This window comes from Boleophthalmus pectinirostris, unplaced genomic scaffold, assembly GCF_026225935.1.
Source record: "Boleophthalmus pectinirostris isolate CB_2022bp ecotype Guang Dong unplaced genomic scaffold, ASM2622593v1 HiC_scaffold_307, whole genome shotgun sequence".
In the NCBI taxonomy this organism is placed as follows: Eukaryota; Metazoa; Chordata; class Actinopteri; order Gobiiformes; family Gobiidae; genus Boleophthalmus; species Boleophthalmus pectinirostris.
In genome coordinates this window covers 3,565-25,000 of record NW_026571304.1, presented here as the reverse complement: position 1 = coordinate 25,000, position 21,436 = coordinate 3,565, and the positions used below count along the sequence as shown (strand labels likewise).

At 37.1% G+C, this 21,436-nt stretch overlaps 2 protein-coding genes across 2 annotated transcripts; both read right to left on the bottom strand.

Annotated features, from left to right (window-relative positions):
• Positions 1–2,204: 2,204 nt before the first annotated feature.
• On the bottom strand, positions 2,205–10,768 carry LOC129411175 (immunoglobulin-like domain-containing receptor 2). The gene is made up of 5 exons (XM_055161062.1): positions 10,650–10,768; positions 8,417–8,839; positions 5,808–5,927; positions 5,429–5,451; positions 2,205–2,249 (listed from the first exon to the last, which is right to left on the bottom strand). The coding sequence occupies exons 1-5, from the start codon at positions 10,765–10,767 to the stop codon at positions 2,205–2,207; spliced, it is 729 nt and encodes a 242-aa protein (XP_055017037.1). The 5' UTR covers position 10,768.
• Positions 10,769–11,377: 609 nt separating this feature from the next.
• Positions 11,378–20,452, bottom strand: LOC110172877 (F-box/LRR-repeat protein 3-like). Its single transcript, XM_020938831.2, has 6 exons — positions 20,195–20,452; positions 19,034–19,244; positions 18,054–18,218; positions 17,267–17,389; positions 16,139–16,310; positions 11,378–15,424 (listed from the first exon to the last, which is right to left on the bottom strand). Exons 2-6 carry the CDS (start codon positions 19,241–19,243, stop codon positions 14,784–14,786), a joined length of 1,311 nt encoding a protein of 436 aa, XP_020794490.1. The 5' UTR covers position 19,244; positions 20,195–20,452; the 3' UTR covers positions 11,378–14,783.
• Positions 20,453–21,436: the final 984 nt, after the last annotated feature.

The following is a 21,436-nucleotide window of genomic DNA, read 5'->3' as shown; positions in this document are numbered from 1 at the left end:
CAAAAATATAATCTAATTAACAAGAATAAAACAATTGATACTTGCATTTACCTCACTCTGTTTTTTTTTTACATGTACCTCTAGGGTGGGATGTTCAGAAGTTACCATGTGGACACAATGCATGCTTTAGCAAACAAAGCCAAAAAATTTTAATATTGTCTGAAATGTCAAGAAAAAATACATTTAAACGGCCCATTTTCAGGAGCCTGTGAACAATACAAGTGTTCATGGTCCTGTTTAGGTGCTTTACAACAAAAAAGTGAGAGTGACTAACTGAAAAACTGCAGGCTAATTCTAGCTAGCTTGCTACTGTAATTTGACGTCTGACAGACCTGTAAAGCTCAAATCAGCTCATATGTTGTAGTTCCAGCAAAGTCAGCTCTTTCAGATTCGATTGCATTACATTAAAGATCCGATTAAAGCCCACAGAGCAGTGCCTACAGTTACCATCACACTCTCAGGGAATGTTGATGACATAGGTATGAATATTAACAAACATATATAATATAATAAATACATATAGATTTCATTAATATCACACACCCTGACATCTCAGTACTAACCATTAAAAACATTTGTTTGTGAATCATTATTGAGAATCTTATGAGTACAAACCACTGTGCAGTATCAACCACAAAATGTTCATTCTTTTTTTTTTTTTTTTGACATCCAGATAAGTCAGTAATCTCTCTTGGTGTGAATGATTCATTACTCATTCTTTGGATTCCAGGCAATATTTTAATAATTTAACCCTTAAGTGGTTAAAATGGGATTATAACAACCTCAAATGAGTCAATCTAACACTCCACACTTTTGAGTGGTCTCTATGACAGGGTAGTGTCCACAGTTTCAGGCCTATGTGTGAATCACTGCCATAAATAACTATAATGACCATAATGGGTGTTTACCAGAGCGGCTCATCCCAGTGAAAGCCAGGGAGCAAGAGGCAGATGATTATGTGAAGAGTGAGTTCCTGAGATTGTGAAAGCTTCTAGTTAAAAACACTGGGTGTAGTAAATAGAGCCTGGAAATGTGGGAGCTCTTTTCATAAGAACTATTAAAAGGAAATAGATCATTGTTTTGAGTTGTACTGGATATATTGTACTAACTAGACAGATGCCACAGCTACAGCTATGACATTTTTGCAACACAAACACACATGGTCGTCATATTCACTTCTCACTTTTTCTGTACCTTAATCTACAAAGAAGTTAGACGCAGATCATTTTGGTATATGGACCCTTACCATGACTCCTTTTTTATGCTTTTATTTTGTCTTTTTTTATTCTTTTTATTTTTCCATTTTGCATATACTATTACTTTATAACGTATACTTCATTTTAATTAAAGATGTACTGTAGCAGGATTTGGGAGGGGGGCATAATGGAACGAGATTGTCTGTCTGTTTGTATGTCTGTATGTTTTGTAAAGTAAACCTGTGAGATTTCCATCTATTGTATAGTGTGTTACTAATGTTTTATGTTTTTTGGACCCTCTCGAACAAGCTGGCACGTCTCAAGGGGCATTCCAATAAAATAAACTCAAATTCAAATAGCATGGTAATGCATGTATCACTTGATCTGACATCTATGCAATGAATTAATCCAAAGAGAAGACTTCTATAGCCCTAGCCTCTGCACTAGGGATAGGATGAGACATGATTCCCACAAGATGAGACAAGGCATTAGCTTTGGTCCACAAAAATTAGACAAGATGATATTTTTTAGGATAGAAAAGTTTTTTCACAACATTTCACAGTGTTGTTCTTTTTGCTGTTATTGTAGGACTGTTTTTGGAACTACAGCCTCTTAATGGGCCTATATTACACAAAATTGACTCTTCTGAGCTTTAAGCCATGTTTCTAATGTTGTTACCTAATTAAAAACATACCCAGGGTTGTGCTTTGTTTCATTCACAGTAATTGAGTAATCCTACTTTATTAGGCTGTGTGATGGAAAACATCATTATAGCATAGATCAGAAAATAAGGCAATATGGGCCCCTAACAAATCTCACAAATCATTTTCCCAGTATGTGTACAATCTTGTTTGCATGTTAACTAAGGCAGAAAAAGCCAAAACCAAAACATGTATTAATGACTACTGTTAAAACTACTGTATCTTTGCGACAGTGGAGCAGTGTTAGTATGAGAAAAGCAGCCAGGTAAGAACACACTAAAGCCCTAGTCCCTACCTGGCATTATCTTCAAATCAAAGCCTGGCAGAAGATCTTCAGGTACGGCTGAGAGACCTGGAAAAAAGACAGAGCACAGGAGGTGAAGAAGAGAGCAGAAATGAAGGGGTTAATATATAGAGGACAGGTCCACAGCAGCATGCAAAGAGGCTACTTTACAAACAAGCTTGTTCCAGATCGTCCTTGTTAGAATTTAATTAAAGGTGCACAATCTAACTTTTCAGTGAGGGTCTGCCACCTGTTTGTCTCCATGGAGATGTATTGCTTTGTTTGGGATGTTCAGCAGTACGGCATTAAAATGATCTAGTATGTGTTTATTCAATTACCGGTGTTTTCATTGCTCAAACATGTCACGAAAAACCTGCAATCTTACTGTGAGCTGGTTTGCCTCTACACAGATCTGATCTGTTACTTGTCTCTATGGAGAGAGATAACTCTAATGTCCTACTGTCAAATATTCATACACTCAAAGCAATAACATCTATTCATAAAAGTTACACAGTGCATCTTTAAAAGTCAAATTTAGGTCTTGAAGACAAACTGGAACATGAATCATCTCAGGATAATTATTAACAGGTTTAAGCAGCAGAGGCGCATGCAGCAAATCCCAAAATCCCGACCTGCGTGTAGCGAGCGAGTGCCCAGTCAGCAAACTATAAGCCACAGTGAAGTGTGTGTGCATGTGTACGTGTGTGTTTGAGTATGTGTATGTGTGTGTGTGTGTGTGTGTGTAGGACCAATACTCCTTTAGACTGTTACTCACTGAATACAGGGCAAACTGCAGGTGTTCATTTACTCCCTGTGAACAAACAACTGACTTAAATAAATATTACGGATTAGCCTTTCATCATTAATTAATATTATTATAGTTTATGTGAATGTGAAGTTGTACAGAATAGTGGTTCTCAAGCTCTTCAGTACAATAAAATACAACTAGGTAGGACTAAACCTGCCCACTGTAGATTAAAATTAGCAATAAAAGGATGAAATTGCAAAAGATTAATCAAACTGACTGTAAATTAAAATAAAATGTAAAATGAACTGTAAATGTAACGCATGTATCAGTGCAGCATGGTCCTATCTCTCCCACAGGAAATCACATACTCTCATACACTTGTGTACACATCAGTATGTACTGACTAGCAGGGATGAAAATCCAATCTTCAGGTTCGTTACCAACTCAGCCACTGCTACCCCATAGTAGAGAGAGACCGATATTTGGACTTTTTAACAGGTTTTTGGCCTTAAATTTCCAGCACAGGCCAATATGTTGTTTTGGCCAACCTGCTGCTTAAAGTATCATAAAACTATAATTAACATTTCAATGCGAAAATATAACTGGACAAAACATAACTACACTGCTCTCTTAAAGGTTTGTGATTAAAAAAAGGTTGTGGGTGAGTTTTTAGTACATTTAAACAAATTACTTAGAGAAATTAAAAAAAAAATTGTCATTATTAGCCCAAAAATGTTGGCAAAAATGATCGGCCATTGGTTTCCCTGGTGTGGAAAGAGAGTGATCATTCAAAACATTGTATTTAGCCATAAATTTAGCTTCTTTCTATCCACATTTATGTACACTCTGAACGTATCTGAATTAAACCTGAGTTTGGCAGATGGGAAACAGTGTTGAAAACTGGTTCAAGAATGTGTCTTACTCTGAGCCTTTTGCCACAGCAGCAGTGAATCAGTGTTACGAAACAAGTGCTGATAATTTAGTACAGTCTACAGTGGCAGACTTGGTGAGAAAGGGAATGTGGGGCACTCTTTGCACTCAGCTCACACATGCCTTTGCCTTACTTCATATGTTTATGCTAAATATGTGTCCATTGCTCAAGGAGAGAGAGCTGAGTAAAAAGTATCAATCTATAAAATATATTAAATTATTTATTTTTATTTGGGGTAAAGTTAATTTTTTGCTCAACCACTATACTGCATGAAACCTCAGTCATGGTCAAATTCATCCTAATTTAAAGATAGCGTCTGTAATTAGATTAGCTGATATCTTTTCTATGTTGCTCTGCTTGTTTCTATGTTGCTGTTGCCAAACTTTGAATTTCATGGTCAATAAAGTATCTGTCTGTCTGTCTGTCTGTCTGTCTGTCACATGTGAGCTTGAACAAAAGCCAGGTGAGGGGAGAGAGGGAGGGGGGACCAGTTTTTACATCTGCCACCTACTGATCCTAAATAAACGTGCGGATTGTAGCTTTGAGTGTCAACTTAACAGCATCTCTAGTGATTAATATTTAAGTAATAAATATAATTCCTCCAGTCATCATCACTGAATTAGAGGCAGATGTGTGTACAATACACAATTAAATGTTACACCAATTTAATAAACATGCATTAGCCCATGTGCCAAACCAACCATGTTAATCTCACTTAAAGTCAGCCAATCATATCCATGGCTACAGGGGAAACTCTACAAACTTTTGTTGAGACCAAAGATTTTAAAATCTCATCGTAAACATACCACTTATATGAAAACATTTACATGAGAGGGTACTTCCTGGTAGCTCAGATTCTGCGGCGTCAGCCCTGATACAAACAGCGACACATACACAGCAGAAAAGATCAGGTTTCCATGGTTACGTGGGGCACAGCAGCTCTGAGAAATACCATGGCTCCAGCAGTAAATCTAACCATTGAGGGGCCTGCCTTGTTGGACATGTGATAAATAGGTACACTGAGCTAAAGAGACATAAAAAACTAGAGGGGCTATTTACAGTAAATTAAAGCTAACTGTGGTGAACTTTAACACGTCACACACAAAATTCGGAGTAAGACAGATTTCAGATGGGTACTGTGTTTGAACGAGGGCTATACTTTAAAATTTGCACAGTATGGTAATCACCAGCGAGATACTTCTGCCCAAGATCCTAGAGCAAGATCTGGATCTGGTGGCTTCACTGTGATTTCCCACTTATTCTCAGTCTGTCCAGAAAATGCACAAGAGGATAATGTGTAATCACTTTATATAATCGCTCGCTTGTACATTCAGTCCTATGACAGCTTTGCCAATGATGTGTATGAAAAGAGCGGGATTCAAACAGGCAACCTTTGGCTCAGTGCACAAATGCTCTACCAACTGAGCTTCTGTTGCCCATTGTGTTTTCACATCTTAACTAAAGCCAACTTCAACCACCAATTTACAAAAAAAAAACTTGCTTGTTGCTTGCTTGTAAAAACCAAATCAACTGCTTCAAGTGATTGAAATGAGTGAGAAGTTAACTCACCAAAACCACAGCTATCCCAAAATCTAAAAAGATACAGATCAGAAAATTAAATGATGTGGTTGAAAGTAAAGAAAAGAAAAGAAAGAAAGTAAAGTAAAGTAAAAAGTAAATAATTTCCTTTTCATCCACTAATTTTCTTAAATAAAACCATTTCAATTACTGCTTCTATTTACTTGTTAAGCAGGTCTTTTTGATCAACATAGTTTTATTTCTGTTAATACTGTACAAGTTCCAAAAGCATGATTCGTTATACCAGCATACTGACCGTTGTTAAGACTATGTGGGAGTGGACCACCATTGTCAGCTCTTTAAATGAAAATCACTGGTGTTATTTTTTCACAACACTGCAAAATTAACAGCAGCAGTTTTAAACACTTACCTAGCACGAGCAGCTCCACGGAGGCTTCATTTTGTCCCTCCAGATCATCCGATATAATCACTTTACAAATGTACACGCCACTGTCTCCCCATTGCACCTCTCCTATACGAAGGTCCGCCTCTGAAAACAAAAGATGTATTTTAAATACTGCAGCGTTTTGGGTAAATAAATACATAAGAAATGCTACTAAATTAACAAAAATACAACCATACAATGTAAAGAAAACCTATTCAGGACATATAATAATGATATGGTATGATGAATTTTTCAGTGGATTAATAATGATTGTTCTACATAAATCTGAAACGGGTACAAAAGGTGCTCTGTGTAACTTTTCTGGTGAATGGTCCACCATTTGCTTATCTCCATGGTGATGTTATTGCATACATACATTAATATCTCCACAGATCTGATCTGTACCTTGGCCTGGTGATGTAGCCTGTAGTTAAATTAAATGCAATACTGTAGAATATTCCAGGAAAAAAACTACATCTATACGGACTCAAGCAGGTTTCGGACTCTACCGAAAAGTTACACAGTGCACTTTTAAGAGTTACTGCAGTTTAACTATCTTGGCTCATTAGTTGTGAGAGCTTTGACTGGACTGGACATGCAGCAGCAGGAAGTGGGTTGTACGGTATAATTCACTTCCTTTTCCGATTTTCTGTGTAAGAAGGAAGCTCCAGACCGGGCTGACCGCAACCGTAACATCCAGAGGGGTCAGTGATTTGGGGAAAATGTATAATTGTGCTTTTTTTCCTGACAAATACTGCAATAGAGTTGGGGTTTCTTTAAGGTTCCAGTCCAAGTAATGTACATTTTAATATGTTCACGACACAGGTGCATTCACAGTTGACAGAAGAAAAAAAATCCTAATACTAATTCTATTAAACAGAAATCCAGTGCACTTCAGAACATGTTATCAGGGTTAGATAGAAAGCAGTACAAACTGTAAAGTTGTTTGTAAAAGACATTTTTAATTGCAACCTGTGAAACTTTCTTTGATTACTGAAATTGCAATTTGGAAACAAGTGTGATTACTTTTGAGGCTCTACTCTTCAAGGGTTTTTACTTCATATCAAAATATTATGAAACATTAGAAGTGGGTGACATACAGACTTCACAGAGATCCTACATTTTTACTAAATCTAAATTATCCACCTATCTTCTAGACAGTTTAGATCTAAAGCAACACACAGAGGGGAACTAACAATTTCATGGCATCAATTCAGCAGTTTTAATGGAGCAAACTTCACGTTAACCTTCTTCCTACTGCCCGCTGGCACAGACCCCAGCCTCCCCATGACCCTGAATAGGATTACATGAGTATGGATGACTGGGCGTCTCAAAGGAAAAACATGCTCAAAGCTTTGGTCTTGTACATTCACACCATCACTGCACTGTTTCTGAGCCAAAGGTGCAGAGGGACGAGGAGAGAAACGAGAAGAGGGGGAAGGACCTCCAAACAGAAAGAAAAAAAGAAAGAAAGATGTGTTTTGCTGTAGCACGGACCAAATCTTTGTGAAAAGTAAAAGAGAGACATTGAAGTACATCAGAGAGAGTGAGAGGTCTTTTGTCCCTGTTCCTGGAGAAGAGGACACTTGGTCTTAAAGCCACATCAATCCTGCAGCGAAGAACAAGCCCACATTCATACACTATCCCCCTGCGATGGTCCCTCGCTCTGCCTTTAACTACTGTGCATGTCAAGTCTTTGGTGTTTCACATTTTCTTCTGTTCTATGTGTTCTTTCAAGTTTGACAGTGAATGTTTATCTGAAAACTTTAAGGAATTTGAGAGATGTTGGCAAAAGTGGGGCTGGTCACATGTGGATTAAATAACACATAGAAGAAAACAAAAGCATCTCAACATTTTACCTCTTCAGTAAACATATAAAAACATGGACATCCAGTTTAGTATATAAGTACAGAAGTTCACATTTGCAGACCTGGAGACACTGACAATTGACAACTGAGCATTTGTTTAATATGTCATAATAATAAATTCTGTATTTTTTTTTAAGCTCTTGTGAGCTTTAAGTCATGTTAGAATATTGTTATCTCACCACAAACATACCTGGAGTTGTGTTTTGTTTCATTCACACATATTTGAGTAGCCCTTTATTATTACCCTCATCTCCAAAGCTGAAATGCTCTATTCCACCTTATAATGTCATGAAGCGGTAGTTCACAAGTTAACAGTTACCTTTTACCTTTTGTTTATTAGAGATTTGCAATTCCAGGGCTGAAATGAAACAAATGATTCTAGTGAAGGTGTATGGAGTGTTAAAACACAGTGGAGCGTGTCCTATATTATTCAGTTTGACGGAAGAACTCTAAATATGCAGGATTTGTGTGTTAAACATGTGTGAATGAAATAAAACACAACTCCAGGTATGTTTTTGACTGGGTAACATCAATATAACATAGATCAGAAAATAGCAAAATATGAGTTTCAGAGTTTGCTGGTCAACAAAAAGTTAGACCAAACATAGGCAGATATTTTTAAATGTCTATCTTTCATATAGTGTATTAAAAGATAATGGTAATCATTATTGTAATAGCAGTCTCAGTCAGGGCTTAGGTGTTTTTGAATTGCACGCTTTAACTTACTGTTGATGACGGAGATGTCTCTGGTCTTGTAGTACTCAGACAAAGTAATGGACGACCCAGACACAGAGGCCACAGTGCGCACCGTCCTGCTGCTGTCCGCACAGTCCAGGTAACTGGCTGTACCCGTCTCATACCCAGCTCCATACCCCCCTCCATACCCCCCCTGTGTCTTTGACCCATGTACATTATACCCAGTCCCAGTACTGGTCCCGCCAACACCCAGACCTCCTCCTATACTGTCAGAGAAGCTGAAGGAGTCCCGTGTGCGATCGCGGCAGTAAGACTTGTACACCCACTGCACTACGGGGGTCTGAGTGGAGACACTGTTGTACTGGCAAGGTAGGACCACGGATTGGAACAGGATGGCATAGCGCTTCTCATCTCGCACAAAAACATGGACCGATGAGCAGGGAGGAAGGACAGCTGCGGAGGAGGAAAGGAAATTAGAGAAGGCATGGAAGTGAGACAGAGATTACACCAAAACAGCAGGATCTGGATAATTATTAAACCTGCCCTACAAGAACTAGTCAGCAGGTTTTTGGTAAACCTTTTAATAGTCTATAAGAGAAAACACATAAAATACTGTTTTACACTAGTATCCCAGATATGTCCCTTTATGTATGTCATTTTCATACACAAAATAATAGCACTTGCTTTATGTTACCATGGGATCTTATGCTAGTTCTGATAAAGCTCAAAATGACACTAATAAGCTCAAATTTTGCCCTGATTTTTTGCAGGATTGATACTTTTGACAATTCTACAACATACACATACAAGCCTCTTTGGGAGACGGACCACTGCAAGTCAAATCTGATTAAGATCCTCACTCATACACTTGAATTTATATAATACGTTTTGTGTGAAAAGTTCAGGCATTATCTACTAAAGTACACACTGGCTGTAACAAAGTAAGTAGAACTGTAAACATCTATTCTTGCCCAAAGATAAGGCCATTCCAGCAAATTAAAAAAATAAATAAATCACATAGCATACAGGAGCTCAGTTCAACAGTGTCTCTCAGTGATACAGCTAAGTTAAGACAACTGTTGAACACACACCCAGAAACAGCTGTACCCTGCTTTGTTGAGGGCTAAAAATGGGAGTTTAACCTGAATTGAGAACATATGAGGAGAGGGGCCTGGCTGTACTAGTGATAACAAGACTAGATTTTAGATGTTTGGTTTTTCTGTGAAGGAGGGACCAAAGATAACACGGCAGTAATAAAGTACTTACAGTGTGGTTCATAGACTCCTACTGAAACTTATGGTTTATGACAAATACTAAGGGCGCATTGATTCATTTTAGATGGGAATATTTACTGTATAAAAAAGATAACATCAACAACAAACAAATAAACAAACCTATTGTATTATCTACAAATACATATACAGTATTATGCGATATATGAATGCTTTTATATTATTTTGTAAAAGCATTCATTTAATTTATATTGCTTACCCTAATTATTAGTAGCTCATCTTTGCTCAGTCTGTATGTTTTATGTTTTCACTATTGACTCAATAAAATATATTTTATGAATAGGTTAAAATTCACTTATTACTGAAATAACTTGGCAGTAACCAACAATACAAATCAACAATACAATGTAGTGTTATATTTTGAACAGTTAATTAAATGTTGGTGGTTAGGAGGGTTAGAGAAATGACTTTCTAATACAAAGCCAGCAGCAGGTCTGAGGCTTTACAGTCTGAGGAGGAGGTATCCAGACTTTATTAGTTTTCTGAGTAACCCCCACCAAAGAAATGAAAACGTGAGAGAGGGGGACCACTTAAGAACTGAGTAATATGAAGGGGATTTTGTTGTTAAAATAGTTAAAATACAGTAAGTAGATACAAAAATTGCTACTGTAATGCTTGATCTTTTTATTAAGTAGGCTTTAGTTTGTTGCATTTTATTTACATGCTTAACTGGGCCTATACAAAGTTAAAAGTTTTATGTTCTAGTCTGGATCTAGCAGGTCATTGCATATGAGCATAAAATGCCAGCACGAATGATTATCTTATATTTTAATTATGATATGAACTGAAAACTGGATAAGACTAGGTAAAGTTCCAGTCTAAAAAAAAAACGGGATAAAAATTAATAATAAAACGAAGTAGTACCCAAATTTGCAAATCAGTGCATCGCGCCGCTCTGTCTCCATAATCTGGGCAAAACAACCTGTTGCCGCACTTTGCGATCATTTTACTCGTGAGTTTGTCTGACTTACCTGACAAATAAACAGCTAGAATCCACCACCGCGGTATCAAAAACATCTCCCACTTCAACCATTCAGGTTTTGATAAAGTTTCCCGGTGCTGATCGCGAACTTTTCTCCGTCTTCTCATCACTGACCGCGCACGTCTCGGATAACGGGACTACAACGATGGAGGAGCAGGAGTCAAGTTTGAGGAGGCAAAGGCACTTCCGGTTAGTTTTTTCAAAATATAACTTAATCTGTTGTCTAAAAAAACAAATGTTATCTATTATTTGTCTCTAAAATATGTTATAGAGCACAGGCTTTCTCCATATAGAGTTTTCGCTGCAGCCCACGTAAATTGTACTGCTCGTAGATCTCTTCTGTGAAGAAACTGCACCAATCGCATACTTTATTTTGAAAACAAAGCAAAAGCTATTTTAGAATATTTGTCACTTTACTCTATCTGAAACCCACAAGTTTTGGCTGTATAAACAACAACACTAAACAGTTAAAATAGTTAATAGTGATTTTGGAATGAGATAAATATGCACTACAGCTATTAATAAAGCCAAAATAATTAGTAGAAAACGATGCATTAGTTGTGTTTATAGAAGGTGGTAGACAAGGTTTGTGTCTCCCTCTACTGTTGATCTAAGGATTTTGTAGAAGAAATAAATAGGCCTATGTGATCTTCATAATACACCTTCAAAACTGTGTGTTTGCTCTGGTTTATTCTAAATAATTCTGGACCAGACACATTATCTCAATAGTTGCATTTTTTTTATTTGAGACATATGAGCAAGTAAAACACCAGGCTGTTTCAATTAAATCAACATTGGACATTGGAAAAAAGCATAGATTTTACTCAACATAACTCTGCCTATAGTTTAACAACATTTAATGACAGCACTTTCTTGCACTTTGCCTGTTGTCTATCATTATTACCACCTATAAGCAAGTAAGTACAAAGGTGATTATATGAACTTAATTCATAAATATATACAAATCATTTTAATAGTCAGGTGTTGTCTGAGGAGGTATAAAAGACATTACGGACATTAATAAAGGTGATTCTTTTTAAATATTTGCATTAAATGGGTGATTGTCAGTATCTGAATTTTAAAGTTGCATTGTTAACTTTTCTGGTGGAGGGTCCATCAGATGCTTTTCTCCATGAAGATGTTATTGCTTTGTCTGGAATGTGTGACAGTATTATAAAACCTTTTTATAATTTTTATCATCATGGAGACAACACCAGACAAAGTTACAGGTCAGATCTGTGAAAAGGCAACCACGCTTAATCAGAATGCTTGTTTTTCTAGGAATTTTTAAGCTATAAAGCCGCCTGTAATTTAATAAATGTAAGGTATAGCTGTCATAGAAAGAAAGCAGGTGATGGACCTTCAACCAAAAAGTTACACTGTGCAGCTTCAAACTGTTTTCACTTTACAATTAGGTCTCTCTTTAACAACTTTAACTTTAACAACAACCACAAACGTCCACCTTAATCCAAACATTACTCAGGTCCAAAAAACTATATTTAACAAACATAAACATTTCGTGCTTTAACATTCAATTGGATCAACATTCAGCTGCCTCTCCCTCCTTGCCCTTAAAACACATAACATTATAACCTTTGATTATGGTACATATTTGACACATTTGTGAAAGAAATCAGGTATTTGAAAAGACTTGTCCTGGAAATTATGCAAAACTTCTGTACAGCCACACATTTTAACTATATGAACCTTTGAGAACTTATGATGCTTAAAACAAATATTACAGTCAACAAATAACTTTTACAAACATATTCATTTCTACAGTAAGCATCTGTGGTTTACAAAAAAAGATTATTTTTAATTTATATTTTACATGTTCCTCCACCTCCACTCAATACTACTCATTTTGAAGGTATATTAAACAAATTGCCCAATATGCACTGGACAATCTTTGGTCTTTTGGACTGTCTTTCTATTGTAAAAAGGTCATAACTTGATCTATACATATTACAAAACTATTTTTTTATGATTATATAACCTATTTTGATAACAATTTAGTTTAGGGACCACATATGAATAGCTAGTTAATAGTAGATATTAGTATTTACAAAGTATTTTCAATGTATTTTTGTCTAAAACTGTATTTTGCTAGTATTAAATCATTATTTTCTTTCCATTAAAGTACTGGGGTTTACAATAGATGTTTCTGTACATACACTGAAATCGTAATAAGCATAAATGAGTGTTTGATAATTAGCAAACCAATGACCACTTAGCGATTTATATGTGGTCCCTAAACTGAAGTGTTACTCCTATTTCTAGTACTTGTGCTGTTGGGGAGATAGATTAATATGAGTAAACATTAACAATATAGGAAAATTTTAAAATCAAAAAAACACTTTTTCGCACACAATCCTTCAACATGGTACAAAGTGCATTAGTAAAAACAAAGCCACCAAAACGAGGTCCCCCTGTATTTCTTTACAACCAGAACATGGGCCACACCAAGCAAACAGCAGCTATGCATTATACACACAATATAAGTATTAAATTATGTCGTAAATATGCAGTATATGCCACTACAGTGATTATGGTCAAAGTCACTTAAAGCAATATTGTGAAAACTAGAACTCATATATGTTTAAATAAAGATGTCAAAATGAAAGCAGTCTAGTATATCTGAAATGTAAATAGTCTTGCACCTGTTTTCATGGTTATACAGTACATCCAAAAAAACATGACATTATTACCACCCACCACCATTAATTTTGCCCTTTTTTTTAATCTTTGAAAGCATCATTTTGAATTTTTTATAATCAATAATAGTTACAACTAAATAAATTGTAAAAAATGTTTTACTTCAAACACATACAACCCAGAATTTTTCAGATTTACTATAGCGTTATTAGAAAAACTGGTGAATGGCTTCTTGTGATGTTGAATCAAATAAATATAAATTGTACACATTTGTTTTATACAAATTCAAACCTAACACATACTAGCTTATTACGGTGATCACGCCCCTTTAATGGGACTTGAGGACTTTGTGCATACTCTCATATGTCAAACAGAAATAATATTTTCTCTAAACTTGTGACAGGATGGCTATTGTTTTGGTGTTAGGTTAGTTTCATAAATCCCTGCACATGATATGGTCAAAGACAACACTATATTAAAGAGCTTATACAATCTATTTAAACGCAAAAACTAACAAGAAAATGCTGAATGTCACTTCTAAAACTAAATTGAGAAGTTGAGTTGTTGAGAGCTTAGAAAAAGTGCCAAATTCTATGAGTAGTGATAAAACAGATAAACTCAGATTAGATTCATATAAATATTTATACAAAGCACTCTGTTAAAGCAGAAATCAACACTAAAACAACGCTTAGCCAGAACTTTATACAAACTGGAGATGATTGGGGCCACGTTACACATTGATTTGCACTTACTATATACAAACTTAAATGTATTCATATCCTGGCTCTTATAACTAACTTTCCAGAGCGAACAACAGAGGTAATGTAATATGCAAAAGAAGAGAGCTCAGACTGCTAAATGTAATACAAAAATTAAGCTTGTCAAATGTTAAGTTATCCAAACTCGTACTAAGGAAAAGTCAAGTAGTTCTGTGACTGTGGAGGCTCTGCAGAGACTAAAAACGCTGAGGATAAATGCTCTGCCCTAATGGCTAGAAAAATTAAATCTAATAATAAGATAAAATCACTGGGAAATGAAGTAGGAATCAACTGTGTCACATTAACAAATTTTGAAGTGTGATATATTGCTGAAGTCAATATATATGATAAACGATAATACTGAAACTAAACCATTTAACAGAATTACTCACAAAAAGAGGAAATGTACAATGCTGTTCAGTAATGTTGAGCTGTATAAATAAATATCAGAATGCAACACTTCAGTAATTAGTTTATGTAATTTTAGTTAATAATTTAACTTTCTGCAGCTCAAATTTGATCATATTGCAGAAAAAATAACCCCAAATTTCTCACTAGCACAAAAAAAGCATAAATACTGACCTCCAAAAATCTCCGTTTCATCTATCATATATTGAATGATAAGTCAACATAGTAAATATCGTGACAGGTCTAATTGTAGCTTATATTTTAGAGCCAAGATATGAATACCATTGTACTGAACCGTAGCTTCACCATGTGGGCATCATGTCAGGGAACCAAACCCTCCCCAAATGCTTCGACACCTCCCAGTGAATATCGTCAAGGCCGTAGCGATGATCTGGCACCAGCACCTCCTCCATGATGGACAGCTGCGTCAGTCTGTCTCCGCACATCTTAACGAATTCAACAAAAGCGCTGCACGAGACTTCACACTCACCTAGTCCAATCGCAGATAACTGGGTACAGCGCTGAGCAATGCGGATCAGCTCTTCATCCAGGGGTCTCAGGCCATTTGCGCAGACCACCAGCTCGACCAAACGGGGGCAAGTGAGTCCCACCCGCCCCAATACGTCTTTACTGACAGAGCGGCCAAAATACAGATGTGTGACTGGGATCTCGTCGCGAAAGAAGGGCCCAAACTCGTCTTCATACAGGAAAAAGTACATGACCAGGTTGAACTTCGGGGAGTGGCGCACCATGGCATCCCAGCTGCTCTTCTTGATGGTGTGAAACTGCTGTCCGGGGTTTTCGCTCACGACATCGATGCGGAGGTGCTCCAGGTGGACGTGTTTCTCAGAGGAGAGGGCGATGAGCAACTCATCACTCAACAGGTGGTAGTTTAGCGCCAGCTCTCTGAGGCCATGGCACTGGTCAGCCACACACAAGATGCCTATGATTGACAGGAAATATGTCAACAATCAAAAAATGACAAAAAATAGGTAGTAATTATATATTTATTTAATATCAGGACTCAGACAACTTTATTTGTCCGCTGCATTTGACCCCTTCTTCAGTGCTGCTGGGGCAACCTGTCAGGAGCAGTGTCTTCAGATCACCAGGTTTGGTCAGGACTAGTTTGGCTGGCATTTTTTGACCTACAGTGCATATTTTGGGTTGAAGGGCAAAAACCAGAGTGCCCAGAGGAAACCCACGCAGACACAGAGAGAAATATACAACCTCTGCACAGAAAGGACTGCCCTCAGGAGTAGAACCCAGAAACTTCTTGGTATGAATGCTAGCAGCTACCTTGCAGCAGCTTGTACTTTTATGAGCAGGTAAATTACATGTTTACTACTGGTTAAGTTTACAATTCTAGGCACCACAATAGCAGCCTGGGGACTTGTAGAATTTTTAGACTATTCTATTTATGCTTTAGATGTCACATAGCTTAGAATAGACTTACACGCATTTCATTTTCTGTGGATTTTGTGCAGGTTTTGAGAGCTGGTATCCCTTAGTATTAGAATCTATCTGACTGTACCCATCATTACTGGCTCTACTCATTCCTCATTACTGTTCAGGGGTTAGGATTAGAGTAATAAAGAGTTGAATTCAATATGGATCAAAATGTCTGCCGGAGTCCTCTGTCAGTATGTGACTGTACCTGCAGGGGACACATGAGGACAGCTGCTCATCTTCAGCAGTTTGAGCGTGTCACTGTTGTTCGCCACCAGGACTTTGAGTGAGGGATCGTCCACCGGCGTGTCATCGATCTTCAGAGACGAGAGGGACTTGGAGTTCACGAAAACCACCGTCAGCGCAGAGATGAAATGAGACTGGTGAGGAAAGAGTGAAGCAGCTTGTTATTGTACTCAAAGGAAACACTTAAAAGTGCATTGTATAACAATTCTTGTGCAGGGTTTGTTAAATGCTTTTCTCTGTGGAGATGTTATTGCTTTGTCTGATATGGTTCATAGTATGGCATTAAACCTTTTTATCTTCATGGAGACCAAACCAGACCAAGTCACAAAGGTTAGATCTGTGAAGAGGTGACACCACTCACAGTCAGAATGCCTGTTTCTCTAGATTTTTTTTTAGCTATAAAACCACCAGTAATTGAATAAATGAAAGGTAGAGTTGTTTAATGTCATACTGTGGAACATTCCAGGCAAAGCAATGACATGTCCATAGAAACAAGCAGGTGACGGACCCCTAACCAAAAGTTACACAGTGCACCTTTAATAATAAATAAAGCCAGAATGAACCTGAAGCAAAAAAAAAAAGAAGAAAAACAAAATAAGAAAAAAAAAACGTAGATCAGACTTGGGCATTTTGTTTTACTCGAGTGTCCGCAGCATTTGATCATAATGACTATAGATTTCAGAAAGCCTATATTTTACAGACATTTGCTCATGAGCATTTGTTACACCAATGATCGCGTTGGTCCGACCATCCGCCAGATGTCTGGATTCGAATATGGCCCTCGGAGAAAAAAATAATTGCTCACCCCTGTGGTAGACTGCAAAACAAAAAAAAGTTTTAATAAGAAATAGTTGGGTCCATACTGCAAGAACTCTGAGGTATGGGTCTAAAAAAACTAACTTGGATCTCTTAGATTTTTTTTTTACCTGATCAGCAAAGTTTCTCTATGAACATGATAAGAAATAGACTTTAATATATGTAATTATCACAACTTTTGATCAAGTTTTGAACAACGGTATATATCTAAACAGTATACTTAGGCATCACCAAGTATAATTTATAAATAACTTGACAATAAGAAATCCCTTACTTTGGGCAGCTCCATGAAACTTGGTCGAGCCGTAGAGATGAGTCCCAGAGTTTTCAAAGAACAGTTGACGAGCTGAGAGAGAATATCACAGGCCGCCTCTGCCGACTCACGGCTGCTGTCCACCTGAACAACACAGAAATGCACTGATAAAGAACCATCCTGTTTTTGCTTGTTTATTCAGATTCAGACATTTTTATTAATCCCACCAGGTGCAATTCATTTGGGCTGTTTGTTTAAGAAATATTTTGACAACAAAGTGCCATAGGAAAAGTATGTAAAAAGAAAAGTATATCTAAAATGTCATCTCAACATAGGCAAGACAGTGAATAAATCATTATGCACAATTATGAATTTTATGTCATGACATGGGGATGTTGGCGTGGAAATATTAAAATAAATACATTAGTCATGTTGTTGGCCAGAAGGACTACATTAACAAATAATAAAAATGTCAGATTTTGGCTAAAACACTCTGAATAATGTATACCTTATTGTGCACTCTTTAAATATCATAATTTGTACCCTGCAGATTTTCAAAACATGCCTTCATTTTATCTCAGTATTATCATTTTATTATTATTTATTGTTTTATGTTGCAGCATATCGCCAAAGCAAAGTCCTGGATTGTGAATTTTAGTTACTGACAATAAAACTGATTCTCATTTTCACAAATGTTTCTAATGATGTGCCCGTTTGCGCATGTGAGGCCTGCCGCAGCATTTTTTAAAAGTGCATTCCCGGCATGTTTCTGTCAGCGTCACGTTTCAGTCGCATCACGTGCTCATACCTTGAAGCTGACGTACTGCAGATGGTTGGAGTGGCGTTTGATGATCTGTTTGATGAGGTCTGGGTGTGTGGCCTTCAAGTACGAGCTCGCCGGCTGGTTCAATTCAAACTCGAAGCACCGCCACAGCTCCGGCATGTGGAAAGCTTGGTTCCACCCACGGCACACCTTTGGACAAACAGAGATAAAGAAAAATAAACAAAACATGAAATACTACCCTCAGAAGGTTCAAAGTGCCACAATGGAGATGACTGGAGGCTAAATGAATTGATACTTTGCAGCTGATATCATAATCATCCTCTGGGGATGTCCCCAGGGTAATACCACTGCAAAGTATCAACAGTCCCTAACGCATGTTCAACAATGAACCATTTTCTATTTTCAGTGTAGAAATGCTATTTAGGATTACCCTGTCCAGAGGGTTGAACATGTTGAATAATTTGCCTGGAATTATCCACAGTATAGCATTAAAATCACCTATCTCCATGGAGACAAGCAGGTGACAACACAAGGCCAAATTACAGATCAGATCTGTGGAGAGACAGGTCCGCTCAAAGTAAGAAAGCGTTCTCAAGGTATTTTAGAAATAAAACACCTGTAATAAATGCAAAACAGATAAGTTTAATGCCATACACGTGCCACACAAGCAAAGCAAATCATCTCCATGGAGACAAGCAGGCAGAGAACCTCCACCCAGAAAAGTTACAGAGTGCACCTGTAACCCAAGAAGAAATTTCGAGTGAGAAGAAAATGAAGTAAATCTAAATATTTTACTGATTGTTGTAATGTTTTAAAAGTGTGTATAAACAAGTTCAATTATGGTGTTTAGTGAACATTCTTTCCAATTTAGTAATAGCCAACAAACCATTAAATGTACCAGCTGTATGACACATACAGCAGCAATTATAGCACCCGCCATCTAGACAGTGTGTATTTTTAGCCTGTGTAGCCTCGCCATAAGGTCTGGGCTCACAGTGAGATACCTGAGAGGCATATGCTCGGTCCAGCAGAGGTAAGTACTGAAAGATGTGCAGTAAGATCTCCTGTGGCAGACGCTCCCAGTGCACTCCTCCCTCCTCCTCCGAATGTTTGTCCCTCCTCAGTTTTTGGGACTTTTTCAGGCTTTTCTTCTTCACTGCGCCGCTGGTACCTCCCCCATCCTGCTGCTCACTTGGCTCCAGACAACGCTTCATTCTGGAAAACAGAAGAAGAACTCAAGTTAGCAACTGTAGGCCTATGTAATGGTGTTTACAAGTAAACACACCAATACATAATATAAAAACATGGATTTCGTTCCATTTGTTCCAATACAGTGCCCATATACCGTATATTAAGATGTCTTCATTGTAAAATAAATAATAATAAATAAATAAGTCAAAATAAATCTAAAATTGTAAACTAAATGATTTTACACCAAAATGAAAAATGAGAAATAATTAGTAATTATAAAAATCTCTTTTTTAAATATTAAAGAGCAAATTATACTATTGTTATTGTTATAACAACACATCATGTTTTCCTACGTTATGAAGATGACTACAACACTGCAAACAGCTACAATAATAATTCAATGCACATACTATCTGTACTTACATTTTGCAGTCTTATAATGGTAATGGTTGAAAGATCCACCAAAAAAAATTACTACTTAGTAAATAAATGACACCTACTCTGTATACTGTAACTTAGATAGTTTGTTTAGGCTTGAACACACCCTGAGCAATGATTAATTCCTTAATCTGTTCACATGAGAACTCTTGCCTGACAATACAAGACAATTGTGTCTTAGCCTGCACAGTTCAATGGAGCTCTGTCAGTGGCTTAGCTGTAATTGAAAACGGACACACCTCCTTTTAGTAACAACCTGTATCAAGCAGTTTTATATACACTAAATAACACATTTAAGTGCAAAAATAGTTATAATTACAACACAAACGGAGTCATGCCATTTTACCATGTTTGTTTTAATATATTTTAAACGTGGCCTACACTTTACGAAGGCAAATAACACGAACTAGCTTTAGCCAAGTTATTCTTATCGGTTGTTGAACAAGACTGTGCGTAAATTGCGCCTTATCCAAAGGTAAACTGGCACCACGTATAGATTAATAATTCATGTTGTGGTTTTAAGTTTGTCTTCTCACCTGTTTTAATATCTTCGTCAGCGATTTGTGAAGAAAATACGATCACTCGGCTTCAACCAGGTCCAACATACGAAAACTGCGTAAAAGCTGGCGCACCGATCACCCTCATTGGGCCATACAAGTGCTCCGTGTGTTCGGGAGGTGGTAAATTCAACAAAAACGCCTTGTAAATGTGGATTTTATGGCTGGTTTTCGTCCTGTAGCGCCTGACCTAGTTTCCCTTCACAACTCTGCCTCAGTAGTTTGCTGTCAGCTAAAGATGGCGCATGTTGTTGTGTTGAGAGAGCGAACAGCTCGCTGCAGGGACGATACTACGCCACCAGAGGGCGACAAATACCCGCACCTGACTTAAACTTATAATTACGCCAAACTTTATTGATCCAAAAGGGAAATTATTTGTCTCAGTTGACACAGTAGCTCTCATATCACAATATAATATAATGACAAAGAGTAAAAATATAAATGGTAATAATAAATTCTAAATAAGTATCAAAAAAGATAGCAAGAGAGGTGTCAAATAAAGCATAATTAAATAAACGTACAGGTCAAAAAAAAAAAAAAAAAAAAAAGTAATAGTAGACTCGACCCCATATCACACCCCCGCCTGCACCAAGTAGGCTGAAGGGGTAGAATCAGGCATCGGTGACAAATTTGGCCTTGTACTAATACTGTATTCAAATTCAAAATATTCAAATAAGGATTACCAAAGCCACCACCTCAGTATAAACCTGTGGGAATACTGGGGATTAGACTAGCAGCCTATAAAACGAATAGTCTCTTCAAAAACAATTAAAACGATTGCAGAAAAGTGGCATGAGTACTTCAGTGGGTCAAGTGGTGTAAAAGAAATTGTAAACATGTATAAAAAAGTAATAATAATAATGAATAACAATAAAATTATTTGTATTTTTGTATTTGTAAGGTTGTTTTTAAGTTGTGATGAGATCTAATTGCAAGTGTTCAGGCTATAGACCAGTTTTCTAGTGTCAGGCATGATGTGCATCTCTGTAGATCAGTGACCAGCGACCACGGACAGTAAATATGTTATAAAGATGTTTCAGTGACATAGATAGAATGAACCCTATGGATGTTGATCTACATGTCAGAATCAGAAATGTCCATATATAGACTGCGCAATCTGGAATGTTGCTTTAAAAGGTTGTAAGTAGGGCAGACTTAACCATTAGAAAAACTCATCACATGGATCATTTGTCAAGGCCATCAGGCTACAGTCTATTTCAG